We start from the raw sequence: 26,526 nt of genomic DNA on the forward strand, positions 1-26,526 counted from the left end.
CAGATTATTTAGACCAGGGGTCCCCAAACTTTTTAAGTGGAGGGCCGGTTCATGGCCCCTCAGACTGTTGAGGGGCCGAATTATCATTTGAAAAATAAAATAAAAACAAATTCCTATGTCTTATTTGTAGTGCAAAAAACCCCCCAACAACAATTATTTATTTATTTATTTATTCATTCATTCATTTACTACATTGATACCCCACCCTCTCTCACCCCGAAGGGGACTAAGAGCGGCTTACAAGTTGTATGTATTTATTTATTTATTTCAAATATTTCTATCCCGCCCTTCTCACCCGGAGGGACTGTAGATACAATATATTATATTATTAGCATAGCACAATATTAGCATTATATATTACTACTAGCTGTGCCCGGCCACGCGTTGCTGTGGCAAAGTGGTGGTGGTATTGGTTAAAAATTGTTGTGTAATTTTTATTTGACGTTATTTGTATTTTTTAAAATTAATTTTATTGTAAGTTATCTTTTTATTTATTATATTTTATTATTTTCTTGTATTATTTTTAGTTATTTTCTGTTATTATAGTATTTTATTGTATTAATTTTTAGTGTTTTAAATTATTTTTAGTGTTTTTTATTATTTTTTATTGGGTTGCTAGGAGACCAAGTTGGAGGAGCTTAGCCTTCTAACTGGCAGCAATTGGATAAAAGCAATTATTCCTCTCTCTCTAATTAGGACTTTATTTTTCTTTTCTTTTTGTTGTATCAACCTAGAGCCGTGGATGATGGGTTGTGTTGTCAAATTTCGAGGTTGGGGGGGGGGCCTGTAGTTTTGTTGTTTTGTGGGTCGCCGTGATGCCATCACTCTTTTATATACATAGATATTGTACTATACCACTGTACTGTAATATTATTAGTAATATTACATTTAATATATAATATGCAATTAATATTATTATATTACACAATATTATTATATTGTATTATTATTATTAGCCACCCTGAGTCCCCTATTGGGTGAGAAGGGAGGGGTAGAAATACTGTAATAAATACATAAATATTATATTGTATTATATTATAAGATTATTATCAATATTATATGTATACACAATATATTATATTATTAGGATTGCACAGTATTAGTAAATTAATGAACAATACAATATTTAAAAATAAAAACAATTTTAACCAACATACTGTGTAAAATCAGGATTTCAATGGGAAGTGTGGGCCTGCTTCTGGCCAATGAGATAGTCAAGCTAAGTAGGATTGTTGTTGTTGTGTCTTCAAGTCATTTTGGACTTTGGGCGGGCCTACGTCTAAAACTGAGGGCGGGGGCCAGGTCAATGACCTTGGAGGGCCGCATCCGGCCCCCGGGCCTTAGTTTGGGGACCCCTGATTTAGACAATCTGAAAATGGATGATGGTGATATAAAAATAGCCCATGGCTTTCTGTTCCTAAATCGTATTGAGACTGTAATCAAGAAATCAGAAGAGTAGAACTTGGGAAATAATAAGGTTGAAAAGGCCTAGGTTTATTAAAACTCAAACCACACACTTCTAGCAGTAGGAAAACGGGTAAAGAAGAGTGTATCCAAGGTGACTCCGTTTTAGAAAATAATCCACTTAACTGAGATGCCAAAGTGGATGGAGCCTGTTATTTGTTTCTGCCGAGCGTCCTTTGCTTCTCAGCATGCTCCACAATTTTCTCTTCCACGTAAAGTCCTTTCCGCTTCCTCACCGCGTTCATGTACTTGCGCGCCTGATTCTCAGAGTCCGCCTTCTCCCCAAAGTGCAGATATTCCTCCTCTGTGGTTGGGACCCAAAATGGGTCGTCGGAAATTACCTGCGAAAGGAGAAGAATGGATAAAAGAGCTGCCTTGGTGGAATAAGGAGGGGAAATACAGACCAGAGAACTGCAATTTTCAAACTCTCATAGAAATCAGACATGTTTGAAAATAGGTCAGAAGACGTCAAACCCAAAAAGCACAATTTGGAAGATCTGCTAGTAAACTTAAAACAAACAGGAATGTCTATCTGTGTCAAAAGCATCATAGGGGTTCTGCAAATTAAGGGTTAAAATCAAGTTTAAATGGGTTTTGAAATAAATAAAACCATATGAGGTCAATTATTTGATTTACAATCTTCAAAATAGCTATTTGTGCTGCAGCTACAACAGGTTTGTAGTTCACTGGCAACATGTTTCAACATTTTACAACAGGAGTGATTCATACTTGGTCGATTTTTCACACCCCTTTCTCATTTCTTTTTGGCCTTTTTTCTTTCTTGTACACTTCTTAAGAGGAAAGACATTTGGGATATTGGGGTTATTATTAATCAAATATCACTAAAATTGACCCAAAAACTAGAAATTGGCAGATGTGTTTGAAATAGCATAAAATAATCCAGAATAGAGTTGTTGTGTGTTTTCTGGGCTGTATGGCCATGTTCCAGAAGCATTCTCTCCTGACATCTCACCCACATCTATGGCAGGCATCCTCAGAGGTTGTGAGGTATATACGAAACGTCAGAAGAAAAACCTTCTGCAACATTGCCATACAGCACAGAAAACACACAACAACTCTGTGATTCTGGCCATGAAAGCCTTCAACAACACATTGATCCAGAATATATTGGAGTGTGATGGAGTCACGTTCCTTGGAGGTTTTGAAATAGAGACTGGATGGCCATCTGTTAAAGAGGACTTGGATCGTTTTTTTGTGCATGGCCAAATGGGGTTGGACTGGATGACCTTTGGGGGTTCCTTCCAACTCTATAATCCTATAATGTTTTGATTAAATACATCAGGGGTAGCGTTGGGATTCCACAGAAAATAAATATGTTCTGAAGCATTCAATGGCAGAAAAAATTATAAATCACTGATTGCAACTTAACCATGTTTTAAAATCTTGCTTGTTTAAAAGGAATACTGAAAGAGAGAAGCTTTTATGTTGATTTTGGATATAGATTCAACTTCCAGCCTTGTGCTGGGTGTCATCTTCCACTTAAAATTCCTTTTACGAGTTTCCAGTATTAACTGCAATGAATCTTGTTACGTCGAGTGCTGCTTATTCAAAGCAAACAAGATTAAAAGTTTGTTTTTTTTAAAGGAATATCTGTTTTTAATTCTACTGTTTGGGAAATTGGAACAGATTCAAAAGATGTTTGTTGTCAAAAAGTGAGCAAAGGATGAGATGGCAATTCGCTTTTAAATCAGAACCAACTAATCACATCTGTGTCCTCTTTGCTCCAAGGAACACAGAAGAGTTATTTCATTTGTTTGCTTAATCCAACCTTCCCCAAACTTGTATCCACCAGATGTGTTGGATGATGGCCAACCATGGCAGCTGGGAATAATGGGAAATGGAGTTGAACATATCCAAAAGGCTGCAAGTTGGGAAGGATTGGAATAATCTTTCCAAAAAGCTAATTCAAACTGACAGGCAAAGTTACAATAATAACAAAGAAAAGGGGCTCACACCCAGGAAAAGAAACTCCTGAAGAACAGAAGAATAAAAGCAAAATTCCAATTACTCTATCTATATAGCTATATAAGAAGATGGGGGGAATTAAACCACAATGTTGGGAGTTGTAGTTCACTCACATTCTTATGTGCTTTCTAATCAGAGCAGTGATTAAAAAACAAAAGCAAACAATGACTATTACTTATAAATTGCATTACAAAAGATCTATTCTGGGCATCGCCGGGTACCTAAGCTAGTATGAAATAAAGCCAGCTGCTGTTACAGTAGGAAAGTCTCCATGGATCTTCTAAACTACATTTCAAACATTCCTTATTGCAAGCCACCTAATGCTAAAAGATTAAAATAAGAGAGGGAGCTTAGCTAGCTTTCCTTGGAAGGGAATTCCCAAGGATGGCTTCCACCACTGAAAATGCCTATGTGCCAAACAAGCATACATTTAGACAAAGTTAGTATTCAAAGCTGAACCTGTCCTAAGAACATATATGATAATCATTTACCATGAAAATGCCCCATTGTTCATTTTTTTTACCACAACAATATTGAGCAAGGATTACTAGCAATATTTATTTATTTATTAGCGACATTTATATCCCACCCTTTTCACCCCAAAGGGGACTCAGGGCAGCTTACAAGTTATATACACACACAGTATATTATATTATTAGTATAGCACAATATAAGCACTATAAGCATTATATATTATTATATTGTACTATACGACTATATTGCAATATTATTAGTAATATTGCATGTAATATAAATATACAATTATAATAGTGTATTATTGTTATTGCATTGTATTACATCATAATATTATTATCAATATTATATGTATATGCAATATTTTATAATATTAGTATAGTATAATATTATATATTAGTATAGTATAATATGAACCCCGGTGGCGAAGTGCGTTAAAGCGCTGAACTGCTGAACTTGCAGACCGAAAGGCCCCAGGTTCAAATCCCGGGAGTGGCTTGAGCGCCCGCTGTTAGCTCCAGCTCCTGCCAACCTAGCAGTTCGAAAACATGCAAATGTGAGTAGATCAATAGGTACTGCTCCGGTGGTACCAGCGCTCCATGCAGTCATGCCAATGGCCACATGACCTTAGAGGTGTCTATGGACAACGTCGGCTCTTCGGCTTAGAAATGGAGATGAGCACCAACCCCCAGAGTCAATCACAACTAGACTTAACGTCAGGAGAAACCTTTATCTTTACTTATAATATGAATATTATATATTATTATATAATTATACAGTCGTCAATAAGACCAAAGGGGAGATGCAAAGCAGAACTTTCCTGTCTGAACATTCTTGTTGAGCAGCTCTAATTTGATTAGACCAAACAATTAAAAAAGAGCAAGAAAAAGAGCAAGATACAGAGAAGGGGGAGAGAATAGGCTATTTATTTTGCCTCATATGTCTTCCCTCTTTTGATGGCGCTCATGGTGTAATTCACTTTCAGCTGCCTTTTGCCTACCTGCTAAGCACAGATGTTTCCGAAATGCATATGGTACAAGTCAAATATGATTCTAAGCATATAACTTCAGCAAACAATGGCTGCGATCTTGTATCATCAGATATAATAATTCTGATGACAATTCTGTTGCTACATTGGAGGATGTCTATCTTATTTTCTTCCACTGTGTTTTGAATGCAGAAATATGTCTTTCAAAGCTTAAACTATAGGACTGAATAAACAAATCAGCCCTGACCACAATCTAACCTCTCCTCTTCCCTGCACGATTTTATCCCTCATCTACAATAAATTGAATATCAAGATAGAAGTAAATGAACTGGATGTTTACCTCCCAGTGACTGAACACCAGCTGCGGACTAGCCAGGCCACTTGTCCGCTTCCTGATTTCATCGGCAAAGCCAAAGCTCTCTGCTACTGGCAGCACCGCTTTAATAATAAACACGTCCGTCCCTTCTTTCATCTCCTCTTGCAACACCCGGCCTTCTCTCTTGGACAGGACTGCATAGACGCGGCCTGCAAAAGCACAGAGGCTCATTAATTCCCATTCTTTTGATACATTCCGAAATTTAATTTACTAAATTAAGGAACGAGACAAACAAACACAACGAGGAAAGCAAAAGAGGTCTCATGAAACATTATAGTGGGCCAACAACCATAAAATAAGGCAAAACCCCCAAAAACCTCAGATATATCAGATTTCGAAGAAGCAAAAGGAGATGGTGAAGAGATCCAACAGGCAATTTTACCTCTATTTTTATGTGTTATGGCACTGTATGTGCTTCTGTAAGCCATCCGGGCCCTTCTGGGAGGTGGTGGTGGGGTATAAATAAAGTTGTTGTTGTTATTACATCCATTGTCAGAAGTTAAAACTAGAACTGATAAGGGCCATTTTTGGAACCAGAAGGTCAAATAGACCCAGAGACAGGGCTAACATCTGAGGTACCAAAATGTGTGTTGGTCAGTGTTATTTATTAATTATTTATTTTATTTATGGTACTTTTACCCCGCCTTTCTCAACCCCGGAGGGGACTCAAGGCGGCTTCACAACATGGCAATAATTCAATGCCTTTAAAAGCAGAGTACAAAAAGCAACAGTTTAAATAAAATATTAAATACAATTTTAAAAATTTCAACATATAACTCCGAACCACAGAGTAAATCATGTAATCCATAATCGTAGTCTGGGCCGTTCCATTAGTCAGTTACACATCTTCATATCTATTTCTGCACCAGGTTTCTGAAGGCTTGGTCAAAGAGCCATGTCTTCACTTTTTTTGCAGAAGATCAGGAGGAAGGGAGCTGATCTAATCCCCCTAGAAAGGGAGTTCCATAGCCGAGGGGCCACCACTGAGAAGGCCCTGTCTCTCGTCCCTGCCAATCACACCTGCAAAGAGGGCGGGACCGAGAGCAGGGCCTCCCCAGACGATCTTAGACTCCGAGATGGTTCATATGGGGAGATACGTTTGGACAGGTAAGTTGGGCCAGAACCGTTTAGGGCTTTATAGACTAAAGCCAGCACTTTGAATTGTGCTCGGTAGCAAATTGGCAGCCAGTGGAGCTGGCACAACAGGGGGGTTGCATGCTCCCTGTATGCAGCTCCGGTAAGCAATCTGGCTGCTGCCCGTTGAACCAGTTGTAACTTCTGAACAGTTTTCAAAGGCAACCCCACGTTGCACGTGGTAGTGTTATGAACCAATATGCTAAGCCCGGAAGAACAGTAACACTGTTGATTCAACCAAATAAACACACTGGACAATACAATTACCAGCTGGATAGTACTATTACTGCTAACAACTACAACTACACAATGAGCATTACGGCTAAGTTTTCTACAGATTTAACAGGTAGCCCAGGGGCCGGGCTGTGGCGCAGGCTGGTAAACAGCTGCTGCAATAAATCACTCTTACCATGAGGTCATGAGTTTGAGGCCAGCCCGTGGCGGAGTGAGCACCCATCAATTAAAAATAAAATATAGCCCCTGCCCGTTGCTGATCTAGCAACACGAAAGATAGTTGCATCTATCAAGTAGGAAATAAGATACCACTTATAAAAGTGGGGAGGCAAGTTTAACTAATTTACAACGTTGGAATGAGGAAGTGAGGAAGTGCCATCAGAATGGATGATGAAGCAGCTGCTCCCCCCTGTGGCCAGAATTGAACATCCCCTCAGGAGAAGGTTAAATTGCCTCTGCATCTATCTGTCTGTTGTCTCTGTCTGTCTCTGTTCGATGTGTTTATGGGCATTGAATGTTTGCCCTATATGTACATAATGTGATCCGCCCTGAGTCCCCTTCGGGGTGAGAAGGGCGGAATATAAATACTGTAAATAAATAAATAAATTTAATGTGCATTGCTATCTTTTCCTCCTCTTACCTAGCACTTCTGCAGTTGCCATAATTTCGCAGGTATACATGGCAGCTACTAGTCTCTGTGGTTTTGCTTGCATAGAATAACGACATGCATACTTCATCGTTGCAATCAGCTGCCCAGATAAAGGTCCATAGCAATCGGCAACCACAGTATCTTCTTTACGTTTATTAGAAGCACTGAGACAATGCTGCTTGCTATCTTGGAACTCGCTCTCTGATCCCGATTCAGGATCTTTGGATGTGGGTGCTTCCAACAGTGTCTCTTCCGCAGCCTTCCCTTCTTCTGAATCTTGTCTGTTTATTGACACTTGCTCTTCGAATCTGCTCAGGTCCCATTTCTCCACCGAAAAGCAAACACCCATAAGCGGTTCTTCACACATTGGCCCCGAAAGCGTAGCCAACTGAAATCCACTTACGATGCTGTTGTCAAAATCCCGATACAGACTTGATTCCTTTGATGGCTTGCCTCCTTCTAGACACTGCCAAACAGATCTCTTGTAGCCTTTACATCTGTTCAGTAAAATATTAGGCCCGCATTTTCGGGGACCAAAGGACCAGATGTCATCGATGGCATTTCTCCATCTCCAGCCCTGTAGATGTTGTTCTAGTTTTTGTTTGAACTCCTGCATCTGGTCAAGGGTCTTAAGACTCATCTCAGTCTTCTTGCCTTCATGAAAATTAGAAGCAAAGTGCTCTATGGTTCGAATTAAGTCACTGTTTTGCTCAAGGAGCTTAGTGACCTCCTCAGGGAGGGGTGTTGCTCGGACCCCGAGAGTTGTGTATTTGTTCGGAGTTGATATTGTTATGAGCCCATCGGAATCCACCTGCAAGCCTTCAGGGATTTTATTCAGCTCCTCTTTCCCAGAGTGTATGACGGCAAATTTCTGCTGCTTCCCTATGTCTTCATTCACCATGTCGACTTTGGGGGGCCTTGTTATAGTTTCTCGAAAAGGGATAATGGGTTTCGATGCACTAATTTCTATCTTGGCAAACCTACAAAAAGTCAAAAGGCAAAGCTTAGACCTCATGCGTGATAAAAAGAAAGCTTCAAAGGCTTTAATTGTGAGTTGTTGCATGATTATAATTTTTGAAATTACTTTATGAATTACAGACAGTCCCCAAGTTACAAACATATGCCTTACATTTGACTCATACTTAAGAACGGAGGCGAGATAACAAGAAGTGAGAAGAAATCTATCCATAAGAAGGGAAATTCACTCCTAGATAATTTATCATGGGGAAAAAAGTGTTTCAATTGAAGCTTAATCACCAATCCTTTCCACAATAAGCCAAAATGTTCAAAAATCCAATTGTCATAGGGACAGAAAGTGAGGTTAAATCTTCTGAACAGGGGCACAGATAGCAAAACAAGGGCTGCGATAGCATAATGGGTTAAACCCTTGTGCTGCTGAACTGCTGACCTGAAGGTTGGCAGTTCGAATCCATGAAATGGGGTGAGCTGCCACTATTAGCCCTAGCTCCTGCCAACTGAGCAGTTTGAAAACGTGCAAATGTGAGTAGATCAATAGGTACCGCTTAAGTGGGAAAAGGCAAAAAAAACTCCAAGCAGTCATGCCGGCCACACGACCAGGAGGTGTCTACGGACAATGCAGGCTCCTCAGCTTGGAAATGGAGAAGAGTACCTCCCCCAGAGCCGGAGATGAGCACTGCCTACAGAAGCCGGAAATGAAAGGAGAAGCCTCTGCCTTTGTCTGTGTGTTGGGGTATTTCATTGTAACAAGGTTTCTGTTTGAGCTTTGTTTTGTTTTTATTCTTCATAAGCCACGTTGGATCCATACTATAAGAAAGTCAGGAAACAAATAATTATAAATTATTTTATATAATAACTATAATAAATGTTGTACATTATACATTTACATAATCTATATGCAAGCAATCTCCCAAGTTACAGACGAGTTTCTGTAGGTTTGTTCTTAAGTTTGCCTGTGTCTGATTATATGCTGTAATCTGCTCTGAGTCCCCTCAGGGAGAAGGACGGAATATAAATAAAGTGTTATATATGTTATTATAAAACACATTGCAGGGGTGTTAACCCTTCCCTATCCAAAACTGTAGTATGTGTATGTGTGGCTGGAGTTATATTAAAAATGTCCCTGTTCCGGCTTACACACAAATTCAACTTAAGAACAAACCTACAGAAACTCTCGTCTGTAACTTGGGAGATTGCTTGCAGTAACAAGAGAAACAAAAGCAGAGGAAGATTGTCCAATTGATAGCTCAGAATGTTTGGGCTGAAAAACTGATAAATTTGCCTGAAAATATTGAAAGACTATTGCAAATGTTACAAAGTAAAATTACACCTAACTGACTTGTAAATGTTGGCAAAAACACTTAAACAGTCAGTGTTCACTCTCTCGCAGGCTCTCCAACCAACCTCTCTTTCAAGTCGTCCAAACAGCGCTGAAGGTGGACTTCTCCTGCCGTGATGATCACATGCTCTCCTGTCTCCTGGATTAAGACCTGGACACAGGGATCGGCTTGATTTAAAAGCTTCATTCCTTTGACCAACTGAGGCATCTCACCTAGATAGAGAAAAAAGGCTTTCATGTGACATTCTGTGCGCCAAAGGGAAAGATGAACAGAGCTAATTTTCCAGAAAAGGGGTGCCACAGATTCAGGAGCAGCCATTACAGTTGTATGAGGCAGAAGGAGATACAAAAGGAGTAGACAATTATAATATCATGCAAAAGGGGAATGAAGCAGTGTGCTTGTTGCTCCCAAGCTATTTCATCATCATCATCATCATCATCATCAATACCCCACTTTTTCTCTCCACAAAGGAGTCTGGATAGTCTTAGTGACAGTCCCCATGGCTCACTGGTTATAGAATCCTAAAGTTGGAAGAGACCGCATAGGGCCATCCAGTCCAACTCCATTCCGCCAGGCAGGAAGAGACAATCAAAACACCCCTGACAGATGGCCCAGCCTCTGCTTAAGAACCTCCAGAGAAGTTTTTGGCTGCCCTTCTTTGGTTTATCAATCTCCTGCTTAAATTGTGGTACAATACACCTGTATTATGATCTACTAGCAGCCCTACCGCCTTTATGATTTTTCTAGAAGAAGTAGAAAATATTCCAATAGTATGTTTAAAAATCATAGGTAAAACTCTTACTTGGATGTTTTGGCTCGATGGCAACTCGGACAATTGGTGTGGCTTCAAAGGTGAGTGGATTGAATGGCGAGCAAGCAGGAGAGGAAGACAGTGTTGCTGACTTCAACACAAACTCCTGCAATCCTCCTATTCCTAAAAGGGATTCAAGGCATTTATTCAAAACATACATCTCAAAGACAGTCACTATTTAAATTAGGTCTGAATTATGCTTTTAAATGAAAACTACAATATCCCCATTACTGTGGGGGTTTAAATACGCACTGATTTGAATAGCATTATTGTAAGTGACACCGGTTTGTCCAGTTGGCAGCTACACAGAGAGGTAAGCAGTTATCGCACTGTAATGATGACACAGTTTGCACCAGAAAGAAGAACAATCACCAATATTTATATAGAGTTAGAGAACATTTCTTCTTCAAAACAATCATTTTTATAATATTCAATTTTATTCAGTTTATTAATAGCCCAGAATGTATACAATGAACTAAGGCATTATCAAGTTCTAGCTTGATGTTATTGTTACATAGAACCCTGAGAACGAAGATGCTGCTAGACTGACACCCAACACATCTTCCGAAGTTAAAAACCTCACAATTAAGCCTTTAGTGGCCCATCAGTCCAAGTTAGAGCCATTTATGGCAAATAAAACAAAACGTATGTGAAACTCCTCTGCCTCTTCATCCAAAAGAAATTCTTATACATCACAGACAAGAAAGACAACCCAACCATTTTAATCAGATGCTGATTTTGTTACTTCATTGGCTCAATACTTCTGTACAGATCCATCCTTATTCAATCATACAGTCTTGATTTAATAACATGACATAGTTTTAGGATCTAAGTTATCTTTTCGAAACCTACAGTCAGAGTAGGGTTTTATAAGTATCTTTTATAATGCCGTTACATTTTAATTTATATCCTAATCTAATGTAAACACTGCACAAGTCTGGATGAATGATTGTAAGGTGAGATTCTCTACTGGTCACTGACAATAAATAAAGATTTGAATCCATATATATATATTAGGAAATAATCAAACTAGAATGCATTTTTTTCAAAAAAATAAAACCTGTTATTCTCAAATAAGCACATGTTTTAATCCACCAGCTTCCAGACTTTTCTTCAGTTCTGATTTGCAGCTGAAAGGGGTGAGTTGCTGCCAAATCTCCATAGGAAAAAACATTCCCCCTCCTGCTTCTCCCACTATCTTCAGAGGAGGGAGAAAGAAAAGGATAAAATTATGCAGAGGCCAGCTTTAAATCGTGGTTTTGAGGAAATGTCTCTGAGCTTGCATCACATTCGTTTTTATTTGTGGTTGCCACCAGTGCTTTAAGGCCAAAATAAAAAGTCCAAAGTGCTTTACTGCATTATTAAGAAGGTACTAGGAGTTTGAGCTTGCTCAAAATTCCTGACTTCATAGAACCTTTTTTTCAAATAAAGCAAACCAACGAACATATAGGTTTTTGAAAGTGCAGTATACCATAGTAGTCTTCAATTCTACCTGGAAAACATCTCCTCCTTTGCCTTTCTCTCCCTCTTGTTTTTTCTTCAAAGTTCTTTCCCTTCCAGCTGTATGTCCATAGAAGAGCACTTGGTGAACCAACCTGGACACAGCATATTATTTGAGAACATAGAAATGCTGGACCACTCTAACAACCACCATGTCAGACTACACAGAGAAGCCATTGAAATCCACAAGCATGTGGACATTTCAACAAAAAGGAGGGAACCATAAAAATGAGCAAAATCTGGCTACCAGTATTAAAAAATTCTAAAATCAGGGCAGTGAATAAAGAACAACCTTCAGAAAACAAGGGAATTTCAGACAAGAAACAATCAGGACTAGCTAACACTTCCTAACAAAGGATTCCCTCAGGTAAGAAGCAGCCAGGATTTGTATCTGCAAGGCCATTAAATGCTAATCAAGATGTCCAATTGCAACATTCACATTTATCTCCAACAGACAAGAATTCTTTCTCCCACCCTGGACTTTCCACTGATATAATTTCTTCTGCCACCTTATCTTTTAATAGTGATTGTCTTGCACTGATACCTCTATCAAGTCTTAAATAATACCAGTCATACTCATAACCAAATGGCATTGAGTACTTCCCACCAAAACTAAGCTATTTTAAAATAATGTAAGAATTAGCTAAAGTCAAAATTAGAAAAGAACAAACATTTTCAGGCCATTAAGCAACAGCCTGAACAGATACTGAAAATGTGTGAACAGATGGCAAGAAACAGAACAATGAGGAATGGCTGAAATGTGCTTGTCATTATCCTCCCAAGATTTTATTAATAAAGGCGCATGTGTTGCGCTTTCTAATTTTAACAGCAAGATTAATTTACAAAACAAAGTTTATTGACATGCATTTTCCCAACAAGAATGGCTCAAGCCTATCTGCTTTTCAGTTAGATCCGGGCTTCTTACACTTTTTGCACTTGTGACCCCTTTCTGCCTGATTGATTTTTATGTGACCCCAGGTAAATACCAGTAGCTATATAAAATAGGTATAAAAATCAAACATTTGCTGGTAATAAATAAGCATTTGCAAGGCTTGTGGAACAGGTTGCCTTTCCTTTTTGTGGAGTACAGCATTCTGAAATATTTTACCAATGCCAAACTTTTTATGACAACAACATTGAGCTGAGGGGACCCCATTTGGGATCAGGATCCACAGTTTAAGAAGCATTAAGTTAGATCAATGGACGGTAACGGTATAACTTGGGTTGCTGTGAGTTTTCCAGGCTGTATGGCCATGTTCCAGAAGCATTCTCTCCTGACACTTCACCCACATCTATGGCAGGCATCCTCAGAGGTGTGAGGTCTGTTGGAAACTAGGCAAGTGGGGTTTATAGGAGCCTCCGGTGGCCTAGGAGATAAAAGCCTTGTGACTTGAAGGTTGGGTTGCTGACCTGAAGGCTGCCAGATTCGAATCCCACCCGGGGAGAGCACGGATGAGCTCCCTCTATCAGCTCCAGCTCCATGCAGGGACATGAGAGCAGCCTCCCACAAGGATAGTAAAACATCAAAACATCCGGGCGTCCCCTGGGCAACGTCCTTGCAGACGACCCATTCTCTCACTCCAGAAGCAACTCCGGTTGCTCCTGATACGGAATCTATCTATCTATATCTATCTATCTATCTCTGTGGAAAGTCCAGGTTGGGAGAAAGAACTCTTGTCTGTTTGAGGCAAGTATGAATGTTGCAATTGATCACCCTGATTAGCATTTAATGGCCTTGCAGATTCAAAGCCTGGCTGCTTCCTGCCTGAAGGAATCCTTTGTTGGGAGGTGTTAGCTGGCCCTGATTGTTTCCTGTCTGGAATTCCCCTGTTTTCAATGTTGTTCTTTATTTACTGTCCTGATTTTAGAGTTTTTAAAATAATGGTCACCAGATTTTGTTCATTTTCATGGTGTACTTGCATTAGCTTCACTTGATGCAGCCACTGAAGGGAGTTATAGTGCAACAATACCTGGAGAACAAGCATTGTCACCTTTGATTTCTCACCATGTGACAGAAGAACGAGGCTGTAAATCCTCATCTTTCTATATCCCCTTGGAGGGATAGATATGAAGAATGAAATCAAGAGACAGGCGAGCAGAACAACAAATGACTGTATCTTAGACATTTGTTCACTCCTCCCAGGACTCAGGAGAGTAAATGGGAAGGGAACACTCTAAAGTCAAGAAAGTGATTTGTCTAGGGTCAACCAGTTGGTTTCTGTGGCTGAGATGGGAATCAAACGCAAATCTTCTCAATCCTCATCCACCACTCAAATCACAACAGTATACTCTTTGGAGGAATGTGATCAAACTCTCCAGTGGAGGAATTCCTGCATTGCCAACCTATAAACTGGCAGTGTAAGCAGCCCCCCTGCTTATCATTTGCAGCAAACACACAGCATCCACACAAACTAATTTGTTTCAGTGCCTTGCTGCCATCAAAGGCTCCTCAGAAGCGAGACATGTCTGGTTTATATTTCTGCTGACTAAACAAAGAGCTCTGCGAGAGCGGTGTCATGTATCAGCCACAAGCAAACAGCAGGAGAGCAGCATCTCCTCCAAGACAATGCAGAAAACACTGAGAGCCAAATGGCAGCTTCTTTTTGCAGAAAGTCTGGCATATGCGCCTCCATTTTCAAAAGGTTTGCAAAGCCCGATTCTTCTATCCTTTCAATTTTCCTAAAATTATTAAAGAGCAATTTGTACATATAATCTTACGCAGGGATTTTTAAAAAATGCAGATGTCACAAAAACTTTTGGAACTAAACAACAAAGAACAGTATGTGGCAGAGTGCACCAGTGAAGATAATGCATCTAAGTACATTTTCCTGCATGTTTACTATTTTATGTAATGCCGTTGTTTGTTACTTTTGATATGTCTGTTTGAATTGCTCTCCTACCCTCTGATCAAAGTCAGAGGATGCAATATCCAGCCACATCATGCCACTGAAATGCCTGTGGCAAGGTCCACAAGCCAAAGGAGGATGACAACTTTTCAAAACATCGCTTGCTGCCAAAGGCTTCCTTTAAATGGTGCGATGTGGCCAAAACCACAGCATCTCCAAGGGCAAGTCAGCCTTTGTGACTTAGGTTAACAAGGAAAACCAAGTGCCATACAGTCTGCGGATTTTGAGATCAGATTCCTACTTGCTTCTTTTAATGCTGACAAGGCTAGAAGGAAACATGTGTGTGCAAATTTCCAAACAGAGGCCCATAGGTAGGACCACACTGCACTTCCAGATTATTTATTCAACATGAAGACATTGGGAATGCTCCTATGGGCTTGTTTGCTCCCTGCTGCAAAAGTTACCTCTTTCCTTCCTGCTTCACTGTAAAATACAGTTAAAATGTTTCACTTGCACCAGGATTAATATCACTTGGTTGGTTTTAAAAAGTTTGAAACTGTTGCAAACACTAGTTGTTATCAATCTCAATATAAAAGTAATACTAAAGACTAGCAAAACAGAAGCAAATGAGAGTCCAAAGCTGAAGTATGTCTCCCATCTCCCAATCACAATGAAATTACTGAGAAAAAGTTATAATTTGCACCAGCCCTGCAATAAATTTATCCATATCCATGGCTCATACAGAGTTCGTTTTCCAAAAAACCCAAAAGTCCATATGGTCCACATTCTGAACCCAATGATTTTATGCATGTTTCTTCTACAGAATCTATTCTACTTATAATATTTATACCTTAATTAGTATCAGTTAACCAGCTGTTTTAAACAGCAATCCTAATCCACAAAGAACCCTGAAGGCAAGGATTTGACTCTAGGGCCATCACTTTACACTGTTCTGGTTTAACTTGTTCTCGTGCAGTGGTTTGGAGGAGGCTTAGATCTGGCAAAATTCAGCATTTCTCTCTGCTTTTCTCCATTTCTTTTGGGAATTTTTAGCCATGTGATAATCATAAACAGATTCCTCTTCCAGATGATTTCTAATATCAGCTAGAAGAGGAGGTTGACACCAATGTAAGTGCAGTTGCGATATTCAGATGTTTAGCCAAAATGGCCAGAAGTGACCCTTGATTCCTGTATTTGCTTCCAGATTTTTCCCAAAGTTTTTTTTAATTGTGTCATAAGCGACTTGAGAACATATTGCAAGTTATTTCTGGTGTGAGAGAATTGCCTGTCTACAGAAACGTTGCTCAGGGGACGCCTGGAGACTTCTCTCATATCCCCGCAAGCTAGAGCTGACAGAAGGGGGCTCACCCCCTCTCAAGGATTAGAACCGGCAACCTTCAGGTCAGTAACCCAACCTTCAGGTCAGAAGTTCAGCCGGCACAAGGGTTTAACTCATTGCACCACCGTGGCTCCTTGCCCAAAGTGAGATTAATATTAACCCCCATCATATAACAAGTGTTTATTCCTTGAATAGTGATGATATCCCTGTGAGAGCTCTATTCCCTTCTTTGTATAAACATGCTGATGAATCCTGGAGTATATTACCATATTGTTACCTCTGTATCTATATTTTAACATTTGGGTTGTGCGTTTACATGGTGTAAACCATCTTGGGCCCACTTGTGGAGAAAGGTGGGGTACAAATATCCTCAATAAATTACTATGACTGAGAGGGCTGTTTTCTATAAATCTTTCTTAAAAATTGAGAGAGAGATGCACACCCGCTATAAGTTGCAAACTAACAATTGAGGAAAGGGCTCAATGAAGCATTTTAACATCTGGGAGCATTAAAAATGCAATGTACCTTCTGCAGCATATGAAATGGTATAGGCCAAAAAACCTGTCACTTCAGGCTGAGAAGCCAAATTAGGCATGGCACCAAATGTGTCACTGGCAACCATGTCATTTTGGGAAAAAAACTCTTAAAAGCATATGCAAGCTGCTTACATAGCTTTTATTAGGACTTTTGCATAAAGACAAAAACATTAAAACAGCCCCAAATTTAAAATAAAATGTCCAGGTCTATCTCACTCATCCAAAACTAGCCTCCCAAAATTAATAAGGTAGGTAAGCTGAGGATTTTTGCTTATCATTACTTTTGCCTTCTCAACAGAACATCTCCCCACTCTCTCTGCCAATAATACATCAGCGCAACACACACTAAAATAGAGCGACTGTCATCACATTGACACAATTTAACAGAAAACTTCCTCTGGCAAAGTTAGTCACTATGTAGTTTAAAATGCCAGACTTCTATCTTCATGCATCTGTCAGACATCCCAATACTATAACAATGTTAAACCAGTGACAAGGGAACATGCAATTTCTTCTGGAGAGAAGAGAAGGGGGAATAGCTCTGTGGTGAATTAGGCATAAGATCTCCAACGCACAAGATATCCAACTCATATCCAACTTATTTTCTAAAATCATAAATTCCAAGGAGTGTCTTCTCATGATATGCCCAACATACAATAGCCTAAATTTAAATGACTTCCAGGGAAAATTCAGGCTTGATTTACTCTAAGACCCATTTATCTGTCTTTCTAATAATTCACGGTTTTGCACTTTCCTGCTCCACATTTCAAATTAGATTTCTTCTTATCAGCCCTTTTAATAATGATAATAATGATAAACTTTATTTGTACCCCGCCACTATCTCTCCAAAGGGACTCGGGGTGGCTTACAAAAGCACCACAAGGTACATGAATATAAAACAATATCATATAAAATTATTAATTAAAAAGTGTAATAACAACCACAGTCAACACATATAACGTAAGATGAAAATGGCTCAATTCAAAAAGACAGAACATCTAAGGAAACTAGCTTCCATCAATTCATAACTCAAGTGCCAAAGTGTCAACCTTAAAAGCCTGCTTAGACATCCATGTTTTTGAGCTTTTCACTGTCCAGTTTTCACAACGATGCACAGAAATTGGAAATACAATGGCATGGGTAATCGATTACACATCTTTATACTTCAGGATCCTGTCTAAACCCCTCAGAGCTGCTCTTCTGTTTATTTAGAGTGTTATACGCACTTTCCAAAATCCACAGACCTCTTTCTTAAATTCAGTAAAAACAAACTAATAATGATATTTAAACTGTTAGACTACCAAGAATTTTTTTTCAATTAGATATGCCTCCTTGACTTGTATTGGAAAATGGCAAGATACAAACGTATTTTGGGGGGAAAAGGAGAGAGAGTAGTCAAAGACTGAACTGCAGATTCAACGGATACATCTGTTCTGGCATGTGGTTTAATGCACTGTTGTAAGAGCAACAAGCAATGTAATCAGCTATAAAAGTCTGCCTGCTGTTGTGGTAAGAAAATGAAGGCCAGTATGTTTAACTGCAAATGGAGATCAATGTATTTAACTGCAAGCGAAACCCAATGTCTTGATCTTCTGCAATGTAAACAAATTAAAGGGGGAGCATCCCCCTTCCAGTACTTCAAAATCTGAAATACTTCAAGGTCCAAAATTGTCCACATAGTTGGCTGAGATAGTGACACCTTTGTTTTCTGATGGTTCAATGTACACAAACAATGTCTATGCAAATAAAAACATTTCAAAATCCAATAAATACATCCAAAATCCAGAGCATTTCCGATAAGAGATACTCAACCTGTACAGCTCTGTTGTAAATAACAGATTGAGGGCCCAAGCCAAACAAGACAAAGAGCAGGTGGACAGGGCTAATAGTAAACTGAATAAAGATATTCAACAGCAGCAAATGTAACACTCTCACGTATGCTTATACCGTATTTCCCCGAAAATAAGACAGTGTCTTATATTAATTTTTGCTCCCAAAGATGCTCTAGGTCTTATTTTCAGGGGATATCTTATTTTTCCATGAAGAAGAATTCACATTTATTGTTGAACAAAAAAATGAACATTTATTATATACTGTACAGTAGTTGTCATCATAAACCAGCATAACCAGACAAACTGAATCCCCAGAAAATAAGACCTAGTAGAGGTTTTGCTGAATTTCTAAATATAAGGCCTCCCCCGAAAGTAAGACCTAGCCAAGTTTTTGTTTGGAAGCATGCCCAACGAACAGAACACCAGAGCATGCAGGATTGGTAAATGTACGTACCATAAAGTGTTGTACATGGAAATATTGGTAGTAACAAGAAATTCTTGATAGGATTCACAGTTTGTCTGGTTATGCTGGTTTATGGTGACAACTACTGTACAGTATATAATAAATATTCATTTTTTGTTCAATAATAAATGTGAATTCTTCTTTATGGAAAAATAAGACATCCCCTGAAAATAAGACCTAGTGCATCTTTGGGAGCAAAAATTAATATAAGACACTGTCTTATTTTCGGGGACACACGGTAAGATCTAGTGCATCTTTGGGAGCAAAAATTAATATAAGACACTGTCTTATTTTCGGGGAAACACGGTAGATATAGATTAGCTGGTAAATGTCATAGAAACCTTCACTGCGCAGGATAAAAGAAACAAGGACGAGGAACAACACCTGATTCAACAATGAAACTTTTTTAAAAAAAATGTAGGACTGTTACCTAGAACATTCCCTGAAGGTACGTCCTGCAGATCCTCTAGTTCTTTTCCCATCAATAAATAGAGTTCCTCCACAGTGCAGCAAGACAGGTGAGGCACTGAGGGCAGATCATCCGAAGCAGAACATCCAAGAGGAAGCTACAGCCAGAGGAGGAGGGAAAAAATAAGTCAGCATATGTTTATTGTTCCCAGAGCAGCTTTTAATAAACTTTTTTTTTTTAAAAAAAAGATAATATGTAATTAGGGAAATTCTCTTCCGCTTCATGCCAAGATGCAGAAAAAAGTCCCAAATACAGAATTACAGCTTTTCCTTGACATTAAGTCTAGTCTAGTCTAACTCTGTGAGCTCATCTGTTTCTGAGCCGGCATTGTCCGTAGACGCCTTCTAAGTCTACAGGAAGCAGCCAGGCTTTGAAGCTGCAAGGCCATTCAATGCCAATCAAGCTGGCCAATGGCAACATTCAGACTTGCCTCAAACAGACAAGAGTTCTTTTTCCCACGCTGGACATCATTCCACAGATATATAAACCCCACTTGCCTACCCTGTTTCCCCTAAAATAAGACATCCCCAGAAAATAAGACCTAGTAGAGGTTTTGCTGAATTGCTAAATATAAGGCCTCCCCCAAAAGTAAGACCTAGCAAAGTTTTTGTTTGGAAGCATGCCCAACAAACCGAACACAAGAGCATGCAAGATCGGTAAATGTACGTACCATAAAGTGTTGTACATGGAAATATTGGTAGTAACAAGAAATTCTTAATAGGATTTACAGTTTGTCTGGTTATGCTGGTTTATGATGACAACTACTGTACAGTATATAATAAATGTTCATTTTTTTGTTCAACAATAAATGTGAATTCTTCTTTATGGAATAATAATACATCCCCTGAAAATAAGACCTAGCACATCTTTGGGAGCAAAAATTAATATAAGACACTGTCTTATTTTCGGAGAAACACGGTAGTTTCCAACAGACCTCACAACCTCTGAGGATGCCTGCCATAGATGTAGGTGAAAAGACAGGCGAGAATAGCCATACAGCCCGGAAAACTCACAGCAACCAAGTTTTAGTGTGTTTAATTTATTTTAGTTAATTGTTAGAGAAGATTTAGGATAGCTATTAGTATCTATTGTTGTGTATCTTTTGATTTTTGTCTTTCATTGTTGATATGGTCAGTGGACTAATCTATCTATCCATTAATAAATAAATAAGACAAGTATTACAAAATGCTAAAGGAGAAATATTTTAAGAAAAGAGAATATTAACCATGTTGCAAAAAACAAAAACAAAACAAAAACCCAGCATACTCTATTTTCCCCACCTTACCTTTTGCAATGATTCAGCAGGGTCATATTTTGGCCCAAGAACAAAGAGCTTCTGTTTCCTTTTCACAACTCCACTGAAGACCCTTGCAAAAGCAATAAAAGCATTCTTGTTTTCCACTTCTTCTCTCAGTGTTGCTGGGGGCATGGTAGGTACCTGATTATCCCCTAATGAAGGGTCAAGCAAATAAGAACTATATACATATCTTGACTTACTTTATTCTATACCGCAGGCTAGTAGTGCCAATACAACAGCACACAAAGCAATACAGGACCATAGAATTGCAATCTCATTGCCATTTAATTAAAAAACTGAGATTTATTCATAAAAGGAAATAAAATGACTGATGACAGATGGCATCAATTTTGAAAATTGTTTCTTGAAAAGAGGGACAAAACTAGATATATCATAATTGGTGAGAGTTTATCTCTTTAGTTATACACATGAAGAAGGGATTGTTTGAAATGCCCTCCATTTACAATGCCTTCCCTATCTTAGCACTTTCCAGATATGTTGGAATACAACTTCTATAATCCCACAACCAACTGGGATTATGTGAGTTGTAGTTTAACGTATCTGGCTATGAAAGGCTGGTTTAGAATGGAATAAACAATAAAGCTTCTCTAGCAAAGACAAACCCAACCCATACAACAAAAACTTTTTCTTTTGCTTACCTTGAGGCATTCCAGCCTTTAAAGAATGGTCTTCTGAATTTCCCCCAGAAGTCTGTTGCATTGGCTCTAGCCCTTGGTTAGCCAACTTTTCAGCATGCTTTTGCTTTGCACGCTCACGCCGCTGGGCTATTTCTTCTTGTGAAAGTGGCCTATAGCACCATTAAAACCACAATTAACTTTTTGAAGGGGGACAGGAACTATTTGGACTATTTTATGACACCTCTGCAGTTTTTGAAAGTATTTTAGAAGGTTTCCAAGTGGCATTAATACAAGTCATATACGAAGACTCTCGCTTATGCTTATAGTTGTTGGACAGAAAATAAATCAATTGTGACAAATAGATAAATGAATATGCTATCTTAGAGCTGTAACTATATTTAACTCCATGGCTTCACATTGATGTGGCATTGGGGGCTGTGTGGTGGGGTGGGAGTGTGGAGAGATGCATGTATTATTTGTGATGTGTGCTGGGGAAAGCGTTTAATTTTGTTGAACAATGTACAACGGCAATAAAGTTATTCTATTCTATTCTACATAGGATTGTTTTAGAAAGACAAAGAATGGAAGAATACCCCAAACAACTTGAATATACTTCAAAATATAAGGATACTATAGACACAAACTTTAACAGTAAGGGAAATTGGGAGAAATGATGCAAAATGAAATACAAAAATTTTGATTTTGCAAATAAACCTGGAAAATTATTAATTTATAAATTAAGGAAAGAAAAAGAGTAGAAACAGATCTCTAAATTATACAAAAATGAAAAAAAAATATTCAGAAGGCAACAGGATTCTAAAGATATTTCATACATATTATTCACAGCAGTTAAAGTGTTGTTGAACTGCATCAATGCTATAGTACAGTTGCACTCCTAGTTTTAGATAAAGGCAAATTACCTTAATGAGAACTAAACAAAAAGATCTAGATTCGGTACTGAGATGTGTCTGGAGCAGAAAAGATCAAATGGCATTGTTTTCTCACCTTGGCTTGTTCTGTGGCAACATCTTAGAATCAACTGCAAACATCTTGGAAACAAAGACAATAACTGGGGCACTTTCTTCACTGCTGCATTTCATAAAAGCTAAGAAAACATAAAACCAAAATATTACCCGTTTCTTCCACTTTTGATGAAAAAACTTCTGGTTCTATAAGTATTTGCCAAAAGATATGCAAAGTGAATGGAGGAAAGAAATTTACGTTAGATGTTTTCTAAGCCTCCCTGTCCTTTTGAACTTTGCAGAAAGCTGAAATGTTTTCAGAACTTTTAGGAAGGGACAGAAATTCAGTAGTGGCCAATTTAGATTTCTGTTTCAATTTTCAGCCAAACTTTAGTTTTTGTTGTCATTTTTAGGTTTTAGAGAGGATAGCTGTGTTTGAACCAAGACAGTACCAAGATAACAATTAAGTATAGATATGTGATGTAAAAAGGAACACGGCTATATGCAGCCGGTGGGCCCTCTTGTTTTGGGGTATTATTCAGCAACATGGGAGTGCAGCTTATCATATGCAATTTCTCTCCTTCCGATTTTGCAATTTATTCTACCATTCCAAAAATGAGTATCATTTGAATGGAGAATAACCTCCATAATTGAATTGTCTACAATATTGACTCACCATCTTTCAGCTCTTGTGTTTCTTGAGGCAGGCAATCAAATGCTTTAGTTCCCACAGACATTAATTTTTCAACTCTCTCAGCAGAAATATCAAGAGGACTAGGGAGTTTACTACAGACCATGGCTAAAGCAAAGTGTTATGGAAACAAACGGATGTTCGCTGTTTCAACATGAGTCAAAAAGAAAAGAAACAGAAGAGGAGAGTATCCAGTAAGAACAAGCAATCTTTTCAACAAGGATCCCCAAAAGCCATCAACTGGAATTAAAGTTCTACAAGCTTTCATTTGATAATGAAACAAAAAGATATTTGGTCTGATGAATTCTGTTTTTTTTCTCTTCTTCAACCAATAGACTATTTTCTACTCAAGGAAGCAAAACATGTTTGACCCCCCCCCCCCCCCGAGATAAATATATTTTTTTCTCTAAGGATACAAAGAACTGCCTCTGATACTGGCAGCCATTGGCTACAGATCGCATTGAGCTGAACCTTCGGATCAGTATGAGATAATTCACGAACACCAATTTTCAGCTCCAGGGTGGCAACTATTTTATCAATTTTCTCCTTGTCTCTACAAAGGAAGCAGAAATACACAGTTGGAAGTGCTGACCTGACTAGTTGATAAGCATATTCCAAGTTACCTACTTTAATGCTCCAAGATGCCTACATATCCCAACCTACCTATTCTAAAGCGTTCTTCAAGCATAGTGGTCCGTAGCCATAATTATTAAGTTCTTGGTTCAAATTTCATAGGGTCCCAGCACAACACTTTCCACCTGTGCTGATGAAGTAGCCCAAGAGTGGGCAACAATGAGGATGGGGGCTATTTATTATTGCTACTAGGCAGACCTATTTCTTCCCCTCTCATCAACACTGGTACTCTCCAGGCAGCCACAGCTAACAATGTATCATTTCTGGTTTCAAAATTAGCCAATTTTCTGACTTTTCCCCCCAAGGTTTGATGGGCAAAGGTGCTCCTAAGGATTTAATCCACTTTGAGCTGGTTGTGGGGTGGAACTATGGACAAAGTCACTCCAAAAGACTTGGAGGGCTGCACTTTGGGCTCCCACAACCCACTTTGTCCACTTCTATGTCCATTGAAGTTATGCAACTCATTTTCAGTTTCTGCTAAAAGTTATTTTTAAAAGACCTTCTATTTATTTATTGTCACCAAGAGGGGATCTCTTCTGATTACCTTTTCACAACTGCGTCATAGAGGCTCCATATGTTTTCCAGCACCAGTTGCACAAACAAAGGCTTCTTTCCTTTCGACTGGAACAAAACAGAGAGTTACATGAACAGAGTGCACCTAATGCAACATTAAAGTTGGTCTGATTCAGACCTCAGAAAGCACAGCATCTCTCATTTTGACTGTACCATATTTGTGCTACAAGGAATGAAATGAAAAAGCATTTTAATCCATATTAGTCTGAAATGGACAATTCTGCATAATATTACAGCCTCAACAAGGGAGTTGTGCTTTGCCTTTCTTCATCTAGTTTCAGGCCACATCTAGATGGCAGACTGAGCAGCACTGAACTGGATTATATGGGTCTACACTGCCATATAATCCAGTACAATCTGCATTATAAGTGTAGAAGAGGCCTTGGATTCTAGGGAAAGGGCCTATCATTCTGTTACTATGTAATGTGCTATACATATTGATAATGGCCCTGTATATTAATAACAGCACTCCTAAATTATGTATTCATCAAGTCTAGTTGAAAGATTCAAAACATATGTTTGCATCACAACACTGCCATTTTCTCGATTTTGAAAACATTGTGTGTGAAAATTATCTACAATTGTTTTTCTTCTTCCTGACTGGTGAAAGGTGAGCTAAATAAGCAGTTTCACATCTATGAGCCCAGACATAGTACCTGATCAGCTTTCATGATCTTCTTGGCTTTTGTATTTAGATAATAATCTCCCCATAGTGTCTTCAGGAGTACCGACTGTTTGATTCCCATTTTCTTGCTGTATAGTTTAGCAAAATGTTCAATGCTGGGATACAAGAACAAGTAAGTTATTTGGAACAACTGCATGTACCAATTTAAATAGTTATTATATTGCAGATTGCGCAAATTCTTCCTGCAATATTGTTGCAACTGTAGTATTGTGTAATTGATATATTTTATCTATAAGCCTTAGAAGATACTCTAAGGAAATAATGTCAGAATGTATATTATGAACTCCTGATAAGAAAATTACGGATGACTCAAACATCCATAGCTGAAGAGTACTATTATGATCTGCATACAGGCCTGACATCAGCAAATGGCACAGGCATGATGTTACATGTACAAAATGCATAACTGAACAGTTTTAGCCATTCATAAATTGAACAGATGCTTTCACTATCTAAAAACTCACCCAAAACCCCAGCCATCGATTGCACTGGCAAATACCACATTTCCTTGATCTGGAGAAAAGTAAAGGTGGGAATCATCAGTGCATTCCAAGCCCGCACTCCAGTCATAAACTTGATCTCCATGAGCAGAATCAGAAGGTAGATGAGTTTCCTCTTTTTTTTCAGCCCTTTCTTCAAGGACTTTAGAAGTGAAGAGAGTTGCTGTGATTGCATTCACCTAAAAAACCAAGTCAAAATTTATGCTGTACCAATTAATCCTAAAGCACTCTAGAAATTCCATGTTGGCAGCAACTATTAAGGTGATATTACTTGCTGCTTTATCTGCAGACAACAAAGAGCATAGAACTTGATCCAGAGCTCAAAGAAAAGAATAGATGAAAATAAACAGTTCCTAAGAGTCATACTAAATTTGATGGTACCAGTCTTTTTAACAGATGCTTTCATTTTCCCATGTCATTTCTGGTTTGCTAGAATGTCTATTCTACCGCAGCTTATGTTTTTATGACAGGTAGGCTGACATAAACTAAAATCCACATCCAATTTAAAATAGTGGTATTTTAGAAGATACATTTTGCCCAATGAATGATCCATATAGGTAAAGGTTTCCCCTGACGTTAAGTCCAGTCATGTCTGACTGTGGGGGTTGGTGCTCATCTCCATTTCTAAGCTGAAGAGCCGGCGTTGTCCGGAGACACCTTCAAGGTCATGTGGCTGGCATTACTGCATGGAGCGCCCTTACCTTCCCGCCGGAGCGGTACCTATTGATCTACTCACATTTGGCATGTTTTCGAACTGCTAGGTTGGCAGAAGCTGGGGCTAACAGCCGGTGCTCACTCCGCTCCTGGGATTTGAACCTGTGATCTTTCGGTCTGCAAGTTCAGCAGCTCAGTGCTTTAACACACTTTGCCAAATTGGCAAATAGCACACCGGCAACTACATTTTCCATGGAAAGAGATGAGATCAGTTTCAAGAACACTAGTTTAAAACATGACTTACTATGATAACTTTGTTCCTGCATTCAGGCTACTTATTAAAGTTGAAAAAAGTGCTTTTAATTTGACTTGAAAACTAACAATTTTGAAAGCGGCTTCAGAACTGATGCCCTGTGCTTAATCATTGGCACCACTTAATAGTCAGTAACTGTGTTTGTGAATACCTCATATTTT

The 26,526-nt window shown here is 38.7% G+C and overlaps 1 protein-coding gene across 3 annotated transcripts in view; it reads right to left on the minus strand.

Annotated features, from left to right (window-relative positions):
• Positions 1-1,473: 1,473 nt before the first annotated feature.
• Positions 1,474-26,526, minus strand: part of efl1 (elongation factor like GTPase 1) — a 29,805-nt gene continuing 4,752 nt past the window's right edge. For all 3 annotated transcript variants that reach the window (XM_062963563.1, XM_062963564.1, XM_062963565.1), the window contains exons 7-20: positions 25,363-25,577; positions 24,870-24,993; positions 24,185-24,261; positions 23,424-23,560; positions 22,993-23,115; positions 22,360-22,459; positions 21,376-21,524; positions 20,705-20,868; positions 19,381-19,516; positions 10,426-10,557; positions 9,688-9,835; positions 7,297-8,285; positions 5,253-5,437; positions 1,474-1,805 (exon numbers count right to left, since the gene is read on the minus strand). In XM_062963563.1, the coding sequence (XP_062819633.1) occupies positions 1,617-1,805; positions 5,253-5,437; positions 7,297-8,285; positions 9,688-9,835; positions 10,426-10,557; positions 19,381-19,516; positions 20,705-20,868; positions 21,376-21,524; positions 22,360-22,459; positions 22,993-23,115; positions 23,424-23,560; positions 24,185-24,261; positions 24,870-24,993; positions 25,363-25,577 (2,868 nt within the window). In that variant the 3' untranslated portion in view covers positions 1,474-1,616. The remainder of the gene's footprint in view (positions 1,806-5,252; positions 5,438-7,296; positions 8,286-9,687; positions 9,836-10,425; positions 10,558-19,380; positions 19,517-20,704; positions 20,869-21,375; positions 21,525-22,359; positions 22,460-22,992; positions 23,116-23,423; positions 23,561-24,184; positions 24,262-24,869; positions 24,994-25,362; positions 25,578-26,526) is intronic.

This window comes from Anolis carolinensis, unplaced genomic scaffold (genome assembly GCF_035594765.1).
Source record: "Anolis carolinensis isolate JA03-04 unplaced genomic scaffold, rAnoCar3.1.pri scaffold_11, whole genome shotgun sequence".
In the NCBI taxonomy this organism is placed as follows: domain Eukaryota; kingdom Metazoa; phylum Chordata; class Lepidosauria; order Squamata; family Dactyloidae; genus Anolis; species Anolis carolinensis.